The sequence below is a fragment of the Jaculus jaculus genome, chromosome 5 (assembly GCF_020740685.1).
Source record: "Jaculus jaculus isolate mJacJac1 chromosome 5, mJacJac1.mat.Y.cur, whole genome shotgun sequence".
NCBI classification, from domain to species: Eukaryota; Metazoa; Chordata; class Mammalia; order Rodentia; family Dipodidae; genus Jaculus; species Jaculus jaculus.
Window position 1 is genome coordinate 61,819,449 of NC_059106.1, and position 18,136 is coordinate 61,837,584.

Sequence of the window (18,136 nt, forward strand, 5' to 3'; positions counted from 1 at the left end):
GTTTGAGTCTCAGTACCCACATAAGCCAAATGCACAAGATAGCACATGGGTCTGAAGTTTGTTTGCAGTGGCTAAAGGCTCGGGTGTACCCATTCTTATTATCTCTTTCTCAAATAAGTAAATGAATAAAATATTTTTTAAATTATTAAAGAAAAGGAAACATTAGAAAAACAAACAAGCAATCAGAAACGCAAATTAAAACTACTGTGAGATTCTATCTCCAATCAGAATGGCTAGCATCCAAAAAAAAAAATACAAAAAATGCTGGTAAGTGTGGAAAACTTATTTACTGTTTGTGGGAATGCAAACTAGTGCAGCCTGATAAAAATCAGTATGGAAGGAGCTGGAGAGATGCCGTAGCAGTTAAGGCACTTGCATGTGAAGCCTAAGGACCCAGGTTTCACTCTCTGGGTCCCAGTAAGCCAGACCACAATGTGATACAAACACACAAGGTTGCATATGTGCACAAGATGGTGCATCTATCTGGAGTTCAATTACAGTGGCTGGAGGCCCTGGCACACCAATATTTTCTTTCTCTCATTAAAAAAAAAAAAAAAAAGCCAGTCTGGGGCTGGAGTGATGGCTTAGCGGTTAAGCACTTGCCTGTGAAGCCTAAGGACCCCAGTTCGAGGCTCGATTCCCCAGGACCTATGTTAGCCAGATGCACAAGGGGGCACACACTTCTGGATGCATCCACACTGTTTGCAGTGTGGCTGGAGGCCCTGGTGCGCCCATTCTCTCTCTCTCTCTGCCTCTTTATCTTTATCTGTCCCTCTCAAATAAATAAAAATCAACCAAAAAAAAAAAAAGGCCAGTCTGTTGGGCTTGCCTCAAAAATAAATAAATAAATAAACAAATAAATAAATAAGCTAAAAATAGAGCTACCTTATGAGCTATGGCTGGGCATATACCCTAAGGACTCTATACTTCAGAGATACATGCTCAGCCATATTTATTGCTGCTGTATTCACAATAGCTAGACAATGGAATTAGCTTAGATACCATCAACTGATAAAAGGGTTATGAACATGTGGTATACATACACAATGGAGTTTCATTCAACTGCAAAGGAAAATTAAATTTGCAGGAAAATGCATGAAACTGGAAAAGCACAGACTGAGGGAGGTATACTAACTCAGAAATACAGATGCCCCATGTTCTTTCTCACCATATGGATCCTGGCTTTGAATTTATAGATTAGTGAGTATAAATTGGATTGAGTGTCTCAAGAGTCCAGGAAGGGCCATGGGAGAAGAGAGATTTGTGAAGGGTTAGTATAACACATGTGACATAGGGTTATAAGTAGTAAAAGGGTTAAACAGGGATGGGGACCAGGGGGTAAGGGAGATAAGGGGTGGTATAAGGATGAACCAAAATAAAATCAAAAGGAAACCAAATACACATACACACACGTATGTATGTATATGTGTGTGTGTAAGTGTGTATGTGTGTATCCTAACACTTAAGAGAAATACAAAGTTAACAAGACATGCTAGACAAAACCCATGGGTTTTGGAATTAAATTTAGATCTTTTTTGTTGTTCTTTGTTTTGGGGGACCTGGAATTCACTATGTAGTCTCAGGGTGGCCTTGAACTCAATGATCTTCCTACCTCTGCCTCCTGAGTGATGGGATTAAAGGTGTGTACCACCATGCCCAGCAGATTTAGATATTAATTATAACACTTACTAGTTTTGGTGGGGTTTTTTTTCCCAAGGTAGGATGTCTTAAATATTTTATTTGTTTATTTGAGAGAGAGACAGATAGAAAATGAGTGTTCCAGGGCCTCCAGCCACTGCAAACAAACTGTAGATGCATGCACTGCCTTGTGTATTTGGCTTAGGTGGGTACTGAGGAATCAAACCTGGGTCCTTAGGTTTCACAGGCAAATACCTTCACCACTAAACCATCTCCCAGCCTATACTTACTAGTATTTTTTTTTTTTTACCTTGGGCAAGTCACTTAATTTCTTTGAGCTTTTGTTTTCTCTTCTAGAAAGTGCGTTTCTAACATTATTGAAATAAAGATAATATTTTCTTAGTACATAGTAGCTGTGTAAAATGTTTCATTGTTTCAAATCTGACTTGATTTAACCATAAGCTGATTATCATTGATGTTATACAGAGATGTATTGCATGAAAGAGTAGTGACTGATATCCTGGTTTTGAACCTGTTCCATCACTTTCTAGTGTCCTGTCAAATTAATAGATTGTCCTCTGCCTCAGTTTCATCATTTGTAAAAAAATAAAAAAACTTGGCCAACATTTCTACCTCATAGGGTTGTTGTGAGAATTGTATGAATATATATACATAACATGCTTCCCAAGTGCCCAGCACATAATAGGCAACATGCATTGGTTGGCTATGGTTTTTTGTTTGTTTGTTTTTTAGCTGCAGTCTTATTATGTACACCAGGCCAGCCTCCCATTGATGGTCCTCCTGCCTCAGTCTCCTGGGTGATGGGATTACAGTCATGTGCCACCTTGGCTGGCTTACTGTTGTAATTATTAATTTGTTTAATGTAACTATTTCTATTTTCTATTATCTGGCTGATAACCACTTATATTTATTCCTGAACAGTATTTTGTTAGATGGATTACACCACAATTGTCATTTTACCTTTCTGTATGTGTGTGCGTGCACACACACAGTGTACGCACATGTGCGCAGGTGCATGTGTCCCATGTGCATGTGTGTGAGGGCAGAGGTGGATGCCAGGTGTCTTCCTCGATTGCTCTTCCACCTTACTTCCCTGAGACAGAGTTTCTCACTGGGCCTGGAGCTCACTGTTTTTCTGTTAGACTTGGCTGACCTGGAAGCTCCAGCAATTCTCTCAGCACTGGGGTTACAGCCATGTGTGGCCACATCCAGCCTTTTATCTAGGGATCAAACTCAGGTCCTCATGCTTGCACAGCAAGCACTCTTACCTGCTGAGCCATCTCCCCAGCCCCTATTGTTTAATCTCTTGATGAACACTTTAGTTCATTCCAGTTGGGGCAAATTTGAATAAAGCTATAAACATTCTTTTGTGGACATTTTACTTATCTTGAATAAACAATATTGAAATTTCTGGGTAATTGGATAAGCAGACATTTATATACAATTGGTAAAACCATGGTATCATTTTGAGGAAACATTGGTAAGAGGATCAAGGAAGAGACTCCATGTGGAAAAATAGACAACCATAACAGTATCGCTTCCATTTTCTACCTTCTTCAGAGACAGAAAAGAGAGTAGGGATGGTCAGGAGGCAGACACAGGCTCTGCAGTAAGCACTCCTGGCATGCAGATTTACAGCAATGGCACAGACAGCACATTACTACAGTATGGCCTTATAGATGAGAAAACCACTAAGATCCTGGCAATTGGGGGATAGATGCAGGAGAATCAGGAGTTGAAGACCATCTGAGTGAGACCCTATCTCAGAAAGAAGGAGAGGGGAGGATAGAAAAGGAAGGGAAAATAAAAGAAAAGAAAGAGACTGGAAAGCTGGCTTAGAGATTAAGGCAATTGCCTGCAAAGCCAAAGGACCCTGGTTCTATTCCCCAGGACCCACATAAGCCAGATGCACAAGGGGGCACGTGCGTCTGGAGTTTGTTTGCAGTGGCTGGAGGCCCTGGGGTGCCCATTCTCCCTCCCTCCCTCCCTCCCTCCCTCCCTCCCTCCCTCTCTCTCTCTCTCTCTCTCTCTCTCTCTCCCTCTCTCTTTCTCTCTCTCTGTCTCTCAAATGAATAAATAAAAATAGAAAAATAAAAAAAAAGAAAGATAAGAGGGAGAACTATGGTTCAGAGAAGGCAGAACTTTTTCAAGGTTCCACAGCCCATTACTGTCTCAGCTGGCACGCAATTCCGTTTCCAAACAAGAAGTTTCTTGTCTGTTCTGTGTCCTAGTTAAACACTGAACCTGCTCCATAATTGGCCCTGTGAGTGAAGGATCTTCCCTTTTTCTGGAAAGCTTTACCTATGATCCAATCTACCCAAGCCTTAGCCACCAAGAGCTGATGTTTCCTGTCTTGAACAGTATAAAGAAATGTGGTAGCCAGGCGTGGTGGCACATGCCTTTAATCCCAGGCAGAGGTAGAAGGATCACCATGAGTTTGAGGCCACCCTGAGACTACATAGTGAATTCCAGGTCAGCCTGATCTAGAATGAGACCCTATCTTGAAAAACCATTTAAAAAAAAGAAGAAAAAAAAGAAATGTGGTATGGGTGTGGTGCTAGAGACATGGTTTAGCAGTTAAGGCATTGCCTGTAAAGACTGACAACCCAAGTTTGATTCCCCAGTACCCAGATACAGTGGCTGGAGGCCCTAGTGTGCCCATTCTCTCTCTCTCTGCTAGGTTCGGGAGGCTGATATAGGAGGATTGCTGTGAGTCTGAGGCCAGGTCAGCCTGGGCTAGAGCATGATATTACCTGGGGGTAGGAGGGTGGCGCATAACTGCCACATAGTAGCTTTGTGTCCTCAGGCAAATCATTCCTCCCTGGGCCTGAGTTTTCTTGGTGGAGGATGTCAGTCTCTGTCCTTCCTAATTTCACAGGACCAGTGTGAGCATGAATAAAGATGTTTTAAAATCTGTTGGTGAAGCCAGGTGTGGTGGTGCATGCCTTTAATCCCAGCACTTGGGAGGCAGAGGTAGAAGGATCACTGTGAATTCAAGGCCAGCATGAGGCATGACTACATAGTGAATTCCAGAGCTACAAGACCCTACCTCAAAAAGCCAAGAAAAAAAAAAAAAAAGCCTTTGGTGAACTATATGATGCTGTACTTGTGTGTAACTTTGTCACTTGTCAAACCTGGGCCATATTTCTGCCTCCTTTTTGATTTTATTTTTATTTATTTATTTGACAGAGAAGGAGGGGTGGAGAGAGAAAATGGGCATGCCAGGGCCTCCAGCCACTACAGACGAACTCCAGAACCAAAATAAAATCTGTATCTGCCTAACATAGGTCCTGGGGAATCAAACTTGGGTCCTTTGGCTTTGCAGGCAACCGCCTTAACTGTTAAGCTACCCCTTCCGCCCCCTCTGCCTCCTTTTTCTGAGCTCATCAATCTAGTGCTAAGGAAACTATTTACCCAACTTTTTTTTTTTTTTGGTTTTTTTTTTTTTTAAGGTAGGGCTCACTCTAGCTCAAGCTGACCTGGAATTCACTATGTAGTCTCAGGGTGGCCTCGAACTCATGGCAATTCTCCTACCTCAGCCTCCCAAGTGCTGGAATTAAAGTCATGCACCACCATGCCCGGCTTATCCAACTTTTTTCTAGGAGTTTTATACCTAAGCAATAAATTAAGAGGTTACTATAAGGGGGTTCTATTTTTGCATTAGAATGTAAGGTGAAAACCAGGGGTGGTGTATGCCTGTAATCCCAGCACTCTGAAAGGCTGAGGTTGGAGGATCACTGTGAGGGGAGGGGAGTTCGAGGCTAGCCTGGGGCTACCGAGTGAGTTCTGGCTTGGCCTGGTCTGGAGAATGTGCAGCATCTGTACGCACGGCACCCTGCAGGATGATGACTTGTGCTTTCTTCTGCAGACTGATGACAGCAATGGGGACTTGGACCCAGGAGTCTTGCTGACAGCTCAGACCATTACATCTGAGACTACAAGCAGCACTACCACGACTCAGATAACCAAGGTAACAGAGCAGGGACCTGCCGAGCTTGCTGCCGCCCCAGGGAAAGTGGGATACGTGCCCACAAACGAAAGTTGTCACCTCCATCCCTACTGAGCCAGACTATTCCAAGTGTCCCCAATGGAAAGGCCCTGTTTTCACTAGAAATAAGCCCAAGAGTCTCCCTGCCTGGGTAGTAGACCCATAAAGCCACGTGGAGCCACTCTTTTATACATCTGCCTGTCTATGTTGCTGTGGAGATGAGGTTGAAAGTCAGCTGGGGCTGAGGGTATAGCTCAGGGGTATAGCACTTGCTGAACATATTCTTTATGAAAATAACTGCACCCCTCTAAATCCTGTGTGTGCACACAGAGTCAGCTAAAGTCCAGACACTGGTGATATTGTGATACAACCATATCAGATCTCTGGTTAGATCAATATTTTTATTTATTTATTTATTTGAGAGAGAGAGAGAGAGAGAGAGAGAGAGAGAATGGGCACAGCAGGGCCTCCAGCCACTACAAACAAACTCCAGGTACATGTGCCACCTTGTGCATCTGGCTTATTTGGGTCCTGAGGAGTCAAACCTGGATCCCTTGGCTTTTCAGGCTAGTGCCTTAAGCATTAAACCATCTCTCCAGCCCTAGATAAATAATTTTTATGTCATACTCTGAAGTGAGGTCATGTAAACTATTTGAAGTTGAAATACTAGACTTATTAGAATGTAGAGAATGGGGACAAAATGTCCTGAACTGGAATTATTCCCAGAGGCAATCCAAGTTTGCTGTAAGAAAGTGCACTCCCCTCACCTCTTTGAGATAGGGTTTCTATTTTGTTTTGGGTTTTTTGTGAGAGTTTTTTGGTTTGTTTGGTTTTTCAGGTAAGGTCTCATTCTCTCCCAGGATGATCTATAATTCACTGTGGAGTCTCAGGTGGCCTCAAACTCACTGTGATCCTCCTACCTCAGCCTCCCAACTGCTGGGGTTAAAAGCATGCACCACCATGCCAGGCCGTGAGATAGGGTTTCTATAGCCCAGGCTGGCCTCAAACCCACAGCGATCCTCTTGCCTCAGTCTCCCAAGTGCTAAGATTATAGGCATGAGCCACTATGCTCATCTTACATGGGGGTGGGGGCAGATATATGTTCTGTCATAACACACAGATGACAGAGAGCCAGCTATGTAATGTGTCTAGGTCTTGGTTTTCTTTATCTGTCATGGAAACCACCCCCACTTTAGGAGATTATTTGAGGATCTTTTGACATTAATAATATGAAAGTGCTTTAAAATAGAAGCTCCCAGTTTCAAGCTGTGTGACATTCTTGTTCATAGTCTTCTGATTTGTTTTCCATCTTGAACATAATCAAAGAAAATATATAGATGAACAAAGTGAAACACTTGTTTTCACTTGCTGGACTTCTGGACATTTAGAAGAAATAAAGGAACAAGTAGAGAGAACTGTGTCTTGCTGTTCATTGTATCAAAGATCCTAGTGTTGCCGGGCGTGGTGATGCACGCCTTTAATCCCAGCGCTCTGGAGGCAGAGGTAGGAGGATTGCCGAGAGTTCCAGGCCACCCTGAGACTCCATAGTGAATTCCAGGTCAGCTTGTCACCAACTTGCTGTGTGACCTTGGGCAAATCACTTTATCTCTCATGTTTTTCCTCTCGAAAAAAAAGATCCTACCTCTACCCTAAAAAAAAAAAAAAAAAAAAAAAAAAAAAAAAGATCCTAGAGACCCGAGGGAGCAAGTTTGCTCATTGTATCAGGTCCTACCAAGATGTTGAAGAGGTGGTAAGAAGCTGTTGAATGCAGTACCAACATCAGATTAAAACCTGATGTGGATCCCCACCCTGTGTTGGAGTGGATATACACTCTGTAGTCCTAGTACTTGGTAGCTGATCTATGTAGTGAGACCTCTCAAAACACACACACACAAGCACACAGGAATCAAATATTTAGAGTATATCTTTCAGAATAATCTGAGCTGTTTTGTCTTTGTTTTATTTTATTTTCCTGTTGTATTGCTAATTTCATATGGCCCCTTCCTTTGGTTACAGACTGTAAAAGGTGGTATTTCAGAGACTCGGATTGAAAAGAGAATTGTGATCACAGGAGATGCTGATATTGACCATGATCAGGTGGGAATGCTGAGAAGATTCTGGGCCTGGGAGGGCTGGAAGATTAATGGGCACAGGAATGTGCTTACAAATGATTTCTTGGCCATCTTTTCTCCAAAAAACACTGTACTTCAGAAAAACAAAGGGATCAAAAGCACAGGATGGAGGCTGCAGGTGGGAAAGCCAGGAAGTGTACTGGAAAGAACTGGAGCTTGTGCTGGGCATGGCGTCACATCCCTATGACCACAGTACTAAAGAGGCTGAGGCAGAAAAACCACCACATCCTGGGCTACATAGCAAGACCCTATCCCAAAGAAATAAAGAGCTGTGCATGGTGGTACATGTCTATAATCCCAGCCCACAGGTGGCTAGGAGAGGAGGATCATTGTGAGTTCAACACCAGCCTGGCTACATAGTGAATTCCAGGTCATCCTGGGCTAGAATGAGACCCTGCCACAAATATAAACAAATAAATAAATTTTAAAAAGAAGAAATAGAGGAGAGGTGAGTGTGGTGGTACACGCCTTTAATCCTAGCACTCAGATGGCAGAAGTAGGAGGATCACTATGAGTTGGAGGCCACCTGAGACTACATTAGTGAATTCCAGGTCAGCCTGAGTTAGAGTGAGACCCTACCTCGAAAAACCAAAAAAGGGAAAAAACAGGGATGGGGCTTTGGACTCAAAAACCTGAGGTACAGTGCTGGTTCTTACTGCACTGGAGCTTTGCTCTCTGAGCCAGTGTTTCCTCAGCTAGAAGCTGGGTTATAGTGGCCTCCTCTGAAGATTGCCATGTGGACCACGTGACACACTGGATGTATAGCCTGTGCATGGTGGGCTGTGAGTCAGGGCAGCTGTAGTTATTTAAGAGGAATGGTGCCCTAAATCTATGTTGGGTGATTTAGAAACAGGAGGCGCCAGCCATGTTACCCCAGAGTGCCACAATAGCTGAGCAGACCAGGGGAGCACAGGAGGTGGGTGAGGCACCAGGACACCTAGAACTTGCTTCCTGTCCTAGATCTGTCACCAACTTGCTGTGTGACCTTGGGCAAATCACTTTATCTCTGATGTTTTTCCTCTCTAAAAGAGAGTGGGTTGATCCAGATAATTCCTGGGCCCTTTGGGGTGCTAAAATTCTATGTTTTTATGTTAATTAGGTGCTAATTGTGTGCTGTAAGCAATTAGCAAATAATAAGGTCAGAATTAATGTTCCCAGTTCTTTGCTGGGTGAGGTTGGAACCATAGAGCTGCAGAGAGGGGGTGGAAAAGACTTAATGCAAATTCTTCTGGAATCATTGACAGGATTGTGAAAGCAGTAACTCTGGCCTTTCTGCTGATGTGCTGAGTGCCTTAAAAAAAGGAAAAGGGAGCTGCAGGGCCTGCGGTTCCCTTGGTAGCAGCAGGGTTGAGACTTACAGCTGAGAATACTGTGCTCAGGGTCCCAGAACCAAGGCAGCCAAGCCCAAGTGGGGGTCCTGCAATCTGTTTGCAACCTGACTCAGTGGGTCTTGCTGTGTTCTAAGACTGCACCAGGTATGGTTTGAACTCCTGGTACATCAGCACTAGACAGCAAGACCATGGCCAGAAGGCTGAGATTTGGAGTGAGGCCAACCTGGTCTGAATCCTAACTCTGCCCTTGAGCCACCTGCATTGCTTCTCTGAGCTGTAGTTTTTCTCTGCAGAAAAAAATGAGGGGCTTCAGAGCTTTGTTTTGTTTTTTCGCGGCTGCTGTAATGATAATTGATGGCTGAGAGAGGCAGCAAGGTCTTGGGTTCTGCTGGGAAGTGAGGTTCATGGGAAGATGAGACGTGCTTCCCTCGTTAGCTAAGGAAGGAGACACTTCAGGAAGCACTGTGGAGAAAAGCAGTGTGCTGCAGGCCTTCCTAGAGAGGGGGAGGTGGGCCCCCCCCACCCAGGAGAGCCAGAGCTGGGCCTGAGGATGAATAGATGAGTTGGGGAGGAGGGACAGGGCCAGCAGAGATAACATGTCCAAGAATGCCTTTCATGAAGCCAAAAGGCCAGAAGAAAAAGTGCCCTCCCCTCATCCCACCAAGAGATGATCCTTAGGAACCAGCATGCAGGCAGCTTGTCAGCGTGAGCTGGAGTCCTTTCTGACAGGGCACCAGGAGAGTGGTGTCAGTGTCCTTCTATGATCTCTCCTCTGCTCTGGGGTGGTTCTGCCGTGATCCACACTCCAGGTCCTCAAACAGGCATCCCAAGAGCTAAGAGACAACGTGATAAAGACACAAGTCTGATAACTCCAACTATACGCACTTGCAGAGCCTGCTCCCGCATCTATTCAGTGGACTGTGATGAGGGTGCTCTCCTGAGGCATTCAGTTGTGAAGTTTAGGTAAATAATCCCTGTTGTACTTGGGCCAGTGCCTGGCATGTCGTAGGCCCTCCCCCTTCTCCTTTAACCAAAGACATCCTTTTTGCAGCATACTTCCGCACTTTCCTGTCCTGAACTTCCCCATTACTCTGTGTTGAACACAGAACTAGTGAATCCTCTCATCCCCAAGTTTGCTGAGTCCCTTCTGCCTCTATGCTATGGGTCCAGGAGCCTCCCTCTGCAGATGGGGCAAGGCTAGAGACTGGTCTGCCAAGAAATGACCTGTGCCAGCCTTTGCCAGCCAGCTTGCTTTTGGCCTGACAGGCTTTGCCTCGTCTTTCACAGGTTCTTGTACAAGCCATAAAGGAGGCAAAGGAGCAGCACCCAGACATGTCAGTGACCAAGGTGGTCGTCCACCAAGAGACCGAGATCTCTGAGGAGTGAGCTCAGGTAAGGGCCATGCCTGCTGCAGTGGAGGATGCCAGTTGCCTAGCGCTGGAAAGCCCTTCCCCCAACAAGAGGTGCCCACACTGGGACCTGGTAAAGGCAGAAGAGATGGTCAAGTGTTTGAGTCCAACCGAAGCAGCCAGGTCCTCTGTGTCCTGCCTGAACATGCTGTGGCATTATATAGGAAAGAGGCATCCAAACTTGGGTGTACCCCTCAGCCTCCTCTGGAGTCCTCACACTTCCCTGCTTCTCATTTCGTCTTCTGCCCTGACTGCTGTTCTTCTCTCAGTGACCCTCAGACTGAGCCTGGGAAGGCCAGAGGACAAAACCAAAAGGAGCTTCTGGAAGGTGGGGGGGTCGGAAAAGGAGCTGAAGCTCTGGGGGCTAGGCTAGAAAGCTGCGAGCCAGCGATTCAGACAAACACATGGCTAAATCCAACAGAGGACTGGAAGCAGCCCTTGTCACCAGTGCTCAGTCTTCACTGATACTGCCACAAGAACTTGGCAGTGGGACTGGGAGCTTCCTCCTCTGCCGGCTTTAAAATGTGCCTCTTTCTTTCCTCCAGGAACTCCCCTCTCCCACCCTCTGCCTTTTCCCATTCAAGAGAAACCAGCAGATGGTAAAGAAGGCAGCCATCAATAGTCAGCCATCAGGCTTCAAGATTACTTCATACCACAGAAAATTATTTCATTTTCTATTTGGAATTTATACCAAGAGATTCTTCTAGACACCACTAATCCTTCGGAGGACCTTTATCTATATTGTGATACCAGAAATTGTTCAGTTTTTCACTCTATGAACTGTTTTTAAAGAGTTTTGATTTTTTATGAGGTAGTTGGTAACCCCTTCAACCTAGCCTCTCCTCACTGATTTCCAGCCCAGACACCGACAGGGTCCACACACTTTCCTGGGACCCTCCAGAGACTCTGTCAGCTGAGTTGGAGGCCAAAGCCGCTCCTCTCCTAGCTTTATACCCTTTGGATAACAGCAGAAACTCACAAGCCAATCCTTCCTCAGAGCCAATAATGTGACTATCAGAATGTCAGTCAGGGCAAGTGCCCTGACCTACAGACCCCAGAAACGCTTTTTTTGTCCAGGTGTTTGGCAGGGCAGAGGCCTCTGCTGAGCAGGCGCCCTTGCTTTCCTCCTCCGTAGTGTTCCTGTTTGGAGCTTCTTTAGGTCCAAGACACGAGAAGTTGCTTCAGATATATCTGATACTGTGAATGTTTGAACATATCTGTGGCCTTCACCTCCCCAACTGCCCTTGTACCTCATCGGAAGCAGTGGCTCTGCCAAGCGCTCCCCCATGCTCCCATCTCAGGAGACTAGAACTCATGGAAAAATAGGCACTTTTGGCCAAAAGCACCAATGGAACATTTTTAGTGGTTGTTTGGGGAAGAAAAGTTAATGAGGTTTTAGAAATAAGGTTTGGGATGTGTGCACTTCACCCAGGGGAATGACAGAGCTTCTCTCTGTTGGATCCTGTTAAAGGGAACTTGCAGGTGCCCGTGCCCATCTTTCATGTGGCATGATTATGGGCATAGTTCAGAGAGGAGGTCATGTTCTTTGACCCTTCTCTTGACAGGCACCTGCCTGAAGACATCCTTCCGGAGTAAGGGTGTTTAATGTCCTATAATGGCCGTCCCCGCAAGACACCGTGGGAGAAGAGTGCTCATTCCCACTCACGGCCCTAGCTGTCAGGATTTGTGGGCTTGATTTTCTGGTGGGTTTTGGATTTTGTTTCTTTTTTTGTTTGGTCTTAGAAAAGGAGATCCAATGTCCCTAATTTATGGTAAGGATTATTTGGGGGCATCTTTATTCAGCAGGGCTTTCTAATCCTCCAGCTCGCTTCCCCAAAACATATCTGCCTGGAAGCTTCTTAGAATCCTAATTCTAGGCCAGAAATGAACTTCATGAGATTAGACAGTGTCACTGACAGCAATTGCTGGAGGCTGAGGGCAGTGACAAGAGTGAAGTCACTAGCCAGCAGCACACATCCAGTCTCCACGAACTGAATGCTCTGTAGACAAACTCAGCTGGTTTGAACTGATTTTGTGTGCACACATTTTTCTTTTAGCTCTTATGAGACTGTTATTACCAATAGGCAGCTTATTCTAAGGAGAGATTGGAGGGCTTAGGTGTGATGGGACAGGTTGGGGACCCACTCTCAGCAGCAAACTTACAGGCTGCAGTTGTGTCTGAAAAGATGAGGGCCAAGGCACACCAAGGAGGGCTGTGAAGTTACAACTCCTGTCAGGCCAGCTTGCAGCATATGCTTGCTTCTACAGGCTTAGGAGGGGCTGCGGGGGCTCAGGGCTGAAACCTGGGGTGAGGAGGATGGAGGAAGTGGGCTTTGGTCCATTCAGCACTGTTCTCTGCTACTGGAATCAGTGTGGCCCCATTCCCAGCACCAAACCTCAGACCTGGGGGCCAAACTGTCCTCCCCTCTGCTGCCTTTGCCTGTAAGTTGGACCCAAACGCTCATGTCCTTCCAGACCTCTTCCCCTCTCGCTCACTCTGGCAACAGATCTTGGGGGTATGGCGATTGTTTGGGTGTTTTTCTTTCTTTCTGCAGTAGTGTGTGTGAAGAACAGACTCTGTCCAGGTAGAAATAAATGGTGAGGAGGAGAGAAACTACATCTGCAGGGTCAGAGGCTTGGCAGTAGTTTTCCTAAAGTGACTCAGACACACCACAGTAACAACTCTCACTGCAATTTTATTTTTACTTCAGAAGTAGATTTCCTTCAAACCACATGAGATCTCTGCCACCCACCCACAAAGCAAGACCTATATTCCCAAACTGAAGCCCCAGGGGACCTACTCCAAGGACCCATGGGGTGTCTTGCCCCTCCCCCAGGCCAGCAGTGCTTTCTGGGGGATACAGAGCCAGTGAAAGCTGAAGAACCCAGTCCACCTTGGAAAATTGAGCCATGGAGCTGTGGCCTGGCTGACACCCCTCAACGCTTATGGAAATCTCTGCCTAGGGTCTCAGCCCCAGGCTTGTTGTTTTTACAAATCTCTCTCAAATGTATTATTTTGATGACAAAAATGAAGGAGCTTTGTAAATTTTTTTAAAATTAAGGATCATATCAAGTAGTTGTTTACATTTCTTGACAAAATGGGAACGACGGGCAGCAGAATCATATTGGTAAATCCTTAGGTGAAATAGGCAATAATCAGGTCTGCTGTTTTGGTCTTTCATAGGAAGAAAAGTGGTTGTAGTGTTTAGATACGTATTTGGTCTTGCTTCTTGTATTGCATTTTTCAATAAACTTAAAAAAAAAAAAAAAAACTCGACTGCTAAAACTGGCCCATATTTAAATATTTCTTCTAGCAGCAGCTCCCCTGGAGAGTGGAGACCTGAACTGAAGCTGCTGCCTAAAGCGTGCTAGCCACACTGGCCAGAATGCGGCTCCAGGGTTGTAGCAAGTGTGTTCTGCCAACTGGAGAAAGATTTTGCAGCATAGGCCAGATAGAAGTGAAGAAGGGGCTTCCCAGACCTGCCTCCAGGGGAAGGGTCTGACCTCAGGATCAGGGCTCTGGCAGTAGGTAGCCCTGCTGGGACAGATCCCGCGTGGCTGCAGGAAGACAGGGCTTCAGGTGTGGGAGTTACAGGCTCAGTTCCTCCCCACCCTATTTGCCCATTATCCCAGAGTTTTCAACCACATCACCACTCCCACCTTGAAGCCGGCTTGTCCCGGCCTGAAGCATTCCAACCTACCTCCCGAGTCTTAGGGATTCTTGCCCACCAGACACCCGGTGCGTCTCCTGATCCTTCCGGCCCGGACCTACAGTCCTCAGGTACCTGTCCAGGGCTAAGGCCACATATGGGGCTGAAGAAATTCCTGAGGCTGAGTCCTGCTGCTCTCCACACTCCACACTGAAACACCCTCTGGGGCTCATGGAGCCCAGTGCAGCTGGCATTTCTCTACCCACATGCAGGTCAGGAGGCCTTAGCAGCTCTCTGTGGTCAGGAGCATCCGTCCTGGCCGGCGATATGCCTGAACCAGCTGCTAACTTCTGGACTTGTGGTCCTCCGGTCCTGCTAACTGTGCTGCAGTCTCACAGCAGGTTGTCCCCTGCTCCTCAGACCCGGGCCCCCAAGTGCTCTCCTCCCAGTTTGGCATATCCTCCTAGACTGAGCCGATCCAGCCGTGGCCAGCTTCGGTGAGCACAGTCCCGAGCTGCTGGGGCCCCCAGGAGGAGTTCCCCAAAGCCTAGATCCAGAGACTTGGAATGTTCGATGCAGGAACCCGAGGGCTGCACCGTGATGATCACGTGGCCAGTCTGGGTTCGTGCACCCCAGGGTGGGGGCAGCCCTGGGCCCTTCAATGGATAGCTGTTGAGCAGGGCGGGTAGCCCCAAGCGAGGATTGGCGGGTTCTGAACGCAGGCTCCGCACCGACGGGACGGGTGAGGTTCCCCGATGCGGGGACAAGTCCCAGTTGTCTGGCTCGGCGCAGCCGACGGCTCCGGGAGTCCTGGGGCCCGGGCTGGGCAGGAGCGCGCAGTCCCAGGCGGGGCCGTCGGGCGGCCGCAGGGCCTGGGCCCGCAGCACCCCCTGTCGGAGCCGTCGCGTCTCCAGGTCTCGGTTCTCGTACAGGAGCGTGTTGGCGCAGATGAACACGAACAGGCCGACGCCCATGATGACCGGTCCGAGCAGCCGCAGCCGCTCATGTGGCCCGTGGGCCCGGCCGGCGCCGCGACCCTCGCGTCGGATTTCGCTGACCCGGGGCGAGCTGGCGTTGGCTGCCCGGGGTCCCGGGGCGGCGGCGCGGTGCGGCCAGTATCCGGCCACGGCGATGCCCATGCCCACCAGGACCACGAGCGCGCCCAGCGCTGCGAACGCCCCCGACGGCGAGCGCAGCCGCAGCCGCGCCCGTACCCGCAGCGGCTCCGGCGGGGAGCGCGGGCGCCGGCGGCGGCCCAGGCGGCGGCCCAGGCGGGAGACGCGGCCCTCGGGGCTCCTGCGCACCTCCCCGCGGTCTCCGGGGCTCCCGGCCGTCATGGCGCGGTCGTCCGGGGAGCTCTGCGAGGAGAAAGAGGGGACGCGGGGACTTGAACCGACGGGACCAGCCGAGGTTCGCGGCTGCAGCTCGGGCGGCTGGGGAGTGGGAGGACCTGGATCCAGGAGGGATGCTCGGTCCGCCTCGCCCCTGGCCGCTTAGAGATCCCTGGCGGCCACCCCCGGGTTTTCCCCGGGCCGCGAGGCAGGGAGCCGCCTCCGCTCGGGTTTTCCGCAGCGGAGCTCCGAGCCAGGGACGCGCGGCTCCAGCCTGACTTGGCCGGGGCCCGCGGGCGACGCTCGGAGCGGAGCGCAGCGCAGCGCAGGGAGGGAGGAAGGAAGGGAAGGAGGAAGGGGCTGCGGGCATCCGCCGGCCGCCGTCCTCTCCCCGCCCTCCCGCGGCTCCCGGTCCCGGGAAGCGTGGGCCCCGGGCAGCGGCGGCTCCCGGTAAGTACCGCCCGGCTCGACCCCACCCCCGCACGTGGCTGCACCGTAGTACCCGAGGGAGGGAGGGGCGGGCAGGGGAACCTCACACCTCCCGGGTCCGCAGGGGTCGCCCGTTCTCGCCCCCTCCCGCCCCCCACCGCGCTTTACATACCGCAGCGTAGGAAGGAGGGGGTGTCACTCACCGACTACGGCCTCTCCTCGCCCGCCCCCTCCTTCCAGACTTCTTCAGTCAGCACTGGAGCTGCAGCAGGAGAGACTTGAGCTAGACTCTGGGAAGACCAAAAGAGCAGCCAGTCACAAAAGAGGAGGAGGCGGCGGCGGACTCGTCCAGGATTGAGGGCCCCCTCCCCCAGCAGCCAGGCTAGGTCCGGGGTAGGAGGCAGGGGACTGCCAGTAATGGGGACAGGACCTCGCCAGACGGACTCCCCTCCAGGCTCTCCTGTCGTCCCAAGCAAGGCTGTTCCCAGATTGCGGCGTTTCTGATTCGGGCTCCTCGGGATGAATCATACCCCCTTTCCCGCCGCCTGGCCTCCTTTCCAGCCTCCTCCGCCCGAGGCCTCCGTGGGCCGAGTCCAGGCCACGGCAGAACCGCCCCTGCGCCTCAGGGTCCGGGATGCCCCGTGCAAGCCCCTCCCGGAGGCCAGGCAGCACATACTGGGACCCCCCCCCAACAGGGAGGGCTCCGCGGGTGCAGAGTCGGTGCCTCGCTGTGCCCCGTGTGGTATCGATACGGTGGCCACGCGGGGAGTCGGGCCAGGCCTCGGGAAGGAGAAGGCCACGGGGTCCCCCGGAGCACCGCCCGCCTCAGGCTGCAGCGCTCAAGGCCCCGGGGCCTAGCACCGAGCGGTTCCCGCGCCGCGGCCCGCGCAGGGCCCGGCCCGGCCTGGAGGAGCAGCCCGCGGGCCACATCGGCGAGGCGGAGGCGGAGGCTGCGCCCGGGTCCAGCCCTGGGCCTTGAGCCTCTCGGGACACAGCCACGGGCGCGACCTGGGAGCCGCCGAGGCCCGTTCCCCTTGTCCCTTCATCAAGCCGTCCCCGAAGCGGCTACCCGCCTCAAACCCGGACTGACGCCCCAGTCCCAACTCCAGAAAGGTCACCGAAGGCTGGACTTGGGGACACGCTCGCGGGCCTAGCGCATCAGGCAGGCGCGGAGTGAAGCGCGAACTTGGAGACTCACCCGATGATGGTCCTAGGTGGCGGGAGTGGCCGAGGCCCGGCCTCCTGTTCTCGGGGGAGGGGAATCCCCGCCACCGCCGGTGGGCACACTGGGGTCCAGGGAGGGAGGCTCGGGCTCCTGTGCCCGCGGACCCGTCCAGAGGGATGGTCAGAGAGAAAGTTAGGGAAAGTTGGGGCGAGCCCCGGCCTCGCTCTGCTCACCTGGCGCCGCCGCGCCCGGGCGGGTCCGGGGTCGGGGTCCGAGTCCGCGCGCCCGGGTTGCCGGCGCCGCTGGCCCGGGTCTCCGCGCGCCCCGCCCCGGCCCCGCCCCGCCCCGCGCGCCCCGCCCCCGGGGACCCTCGGGCCAGCCGGGCGGAGACCAGAGGACGCAGCTCCGTAGACTTCGAGGCCCCGGGCCCGGGTCCCGCGTTTCTTCCCACGCACCGTCGCCATCGGGGTCCCGAGCGCCCGCCAGGCTCGGCCGCGACCTCACCCACGGCCCTGGCGAGACTGTCCCAGCATCGCCGTCTTCATCGGCAGCCCGGGCTCCGCCGAGGGGCGACGAGTCGACGCCCCGAGTCCTGCAAGGAGACGCGTCCCCACGAACGGCCGAGGCCCCGGAGACGACCCGCCGACGGCGCGGGCTGGAGCTGCCCCCTTCCCGCCCGGCCGAGGGACGGACGCGCCGCTCCGCGGTGGCCAGGCGCGCGGCCAGTTTCCATGATGCGGGGGGCGGGGCGCGGCCCAGGCCCCTCGGGGTGTTTCCGGCCTGGGATTGATTAACCGGCATCCCCCGCCGGCCGCGGGACTCCCCTCCCCGTCCCCCGGCGCGGCGCTAACGAGAGCCGGCTGCGGGCCGGGCGGGGCGCTGGGACTCTGCGGGGAGCCCGCCCATCCCCGACCCGAGGGTCCGAACCCCGTCCTCGGGCTGGAGAGCCAGGCCCGCGGCCGTTGCCCCTTTCTCCGGTGGGCTCAGGCCCCCAAGGCTGAGCCGGGGAGCATGCCCTGCGCGAGACCTGCCTCCTGCTTCC

General features: G+C 51.3%; 2 protein-coding genes across 21 annotated transcripts in view; one reads left to right on the plus strand and one right to left on the minus strand.

The window, feature by feature from the left end:
• LOC101605199 (delta-type opioid receptor) overlaps positions 1-13,797 on the plus strand; it is a 307,172-nt gene extending 293,375 nt beyond the window's left edge. For all 11 annotated transcript variants that reach the window (XM_045149488.1, XM_045149489.1, XM_045149493.1 and 8 more), the window contains 4 exons: positions 5,528-5,629; positions 7,664-7,744; positions 10,398-10,502; positions 11,065-13,797. In XM_045149488.1, coding sequence (XP_045005423.1) covers positions 5,528-5,629; positions 7,664-7,744; positions 10,398-10,496 — 282 coding nt within the window. In that variant the 3' untranslated portion in view covers positions 10,497-10,502; positions 11,065-13,797. The remainder of the gene's footprint in view (positions 1-5,527; positions 5,630-7,663; positions 7,745-10,397; positions 10,503-11,064) is intronic.
• On the minus strand, positions 13,196-17,597 carry Tmem200b (transmembrane protein 200B). Of its 10 annotated transcripts, XM_045149504.1 has the most exons (4): positions 17,550-17,597; positions 17,128-17,244; positions 16,102-16,219; positions 13,196-15,527 (listed from the first exon to the last, which is right to left on the minus strand). In XM_045149504.1, exon 4 carries the CDS (start codon positions 15,504-15,506, stop codon positions 14,586-14,588), a length of 921 nt encoding a protein of 306 aa, XP_045005439.1. In that variant the 5' UTR covers positions 15,507-15,527; positions 16,102-16,219; positions 17,128-17,244; positions 17,550-17,597; the 3' UTR covers positions 13,196-14,585. The 10 variants fall into 10 exon arrangements, 9 of the variants coding, with proteins under 9 accessions (XP_045005439.1, XP_045005441.1, XP_045005438.1 ...); XM_045149506.1 differs by lacking the exon at positions 17,550-17,597 and having other exon boundaries at positions 16,102-16,191; positions 17,128-17,337; XM_045149503.1 differs by lacking the exon at positions 17,550-17,597 and having other exon boundaries at positions 16,133-16,219; positions 17,128-17,337.
• Positions 17,598-18,136: the final 539 nt, after the last annotated feature.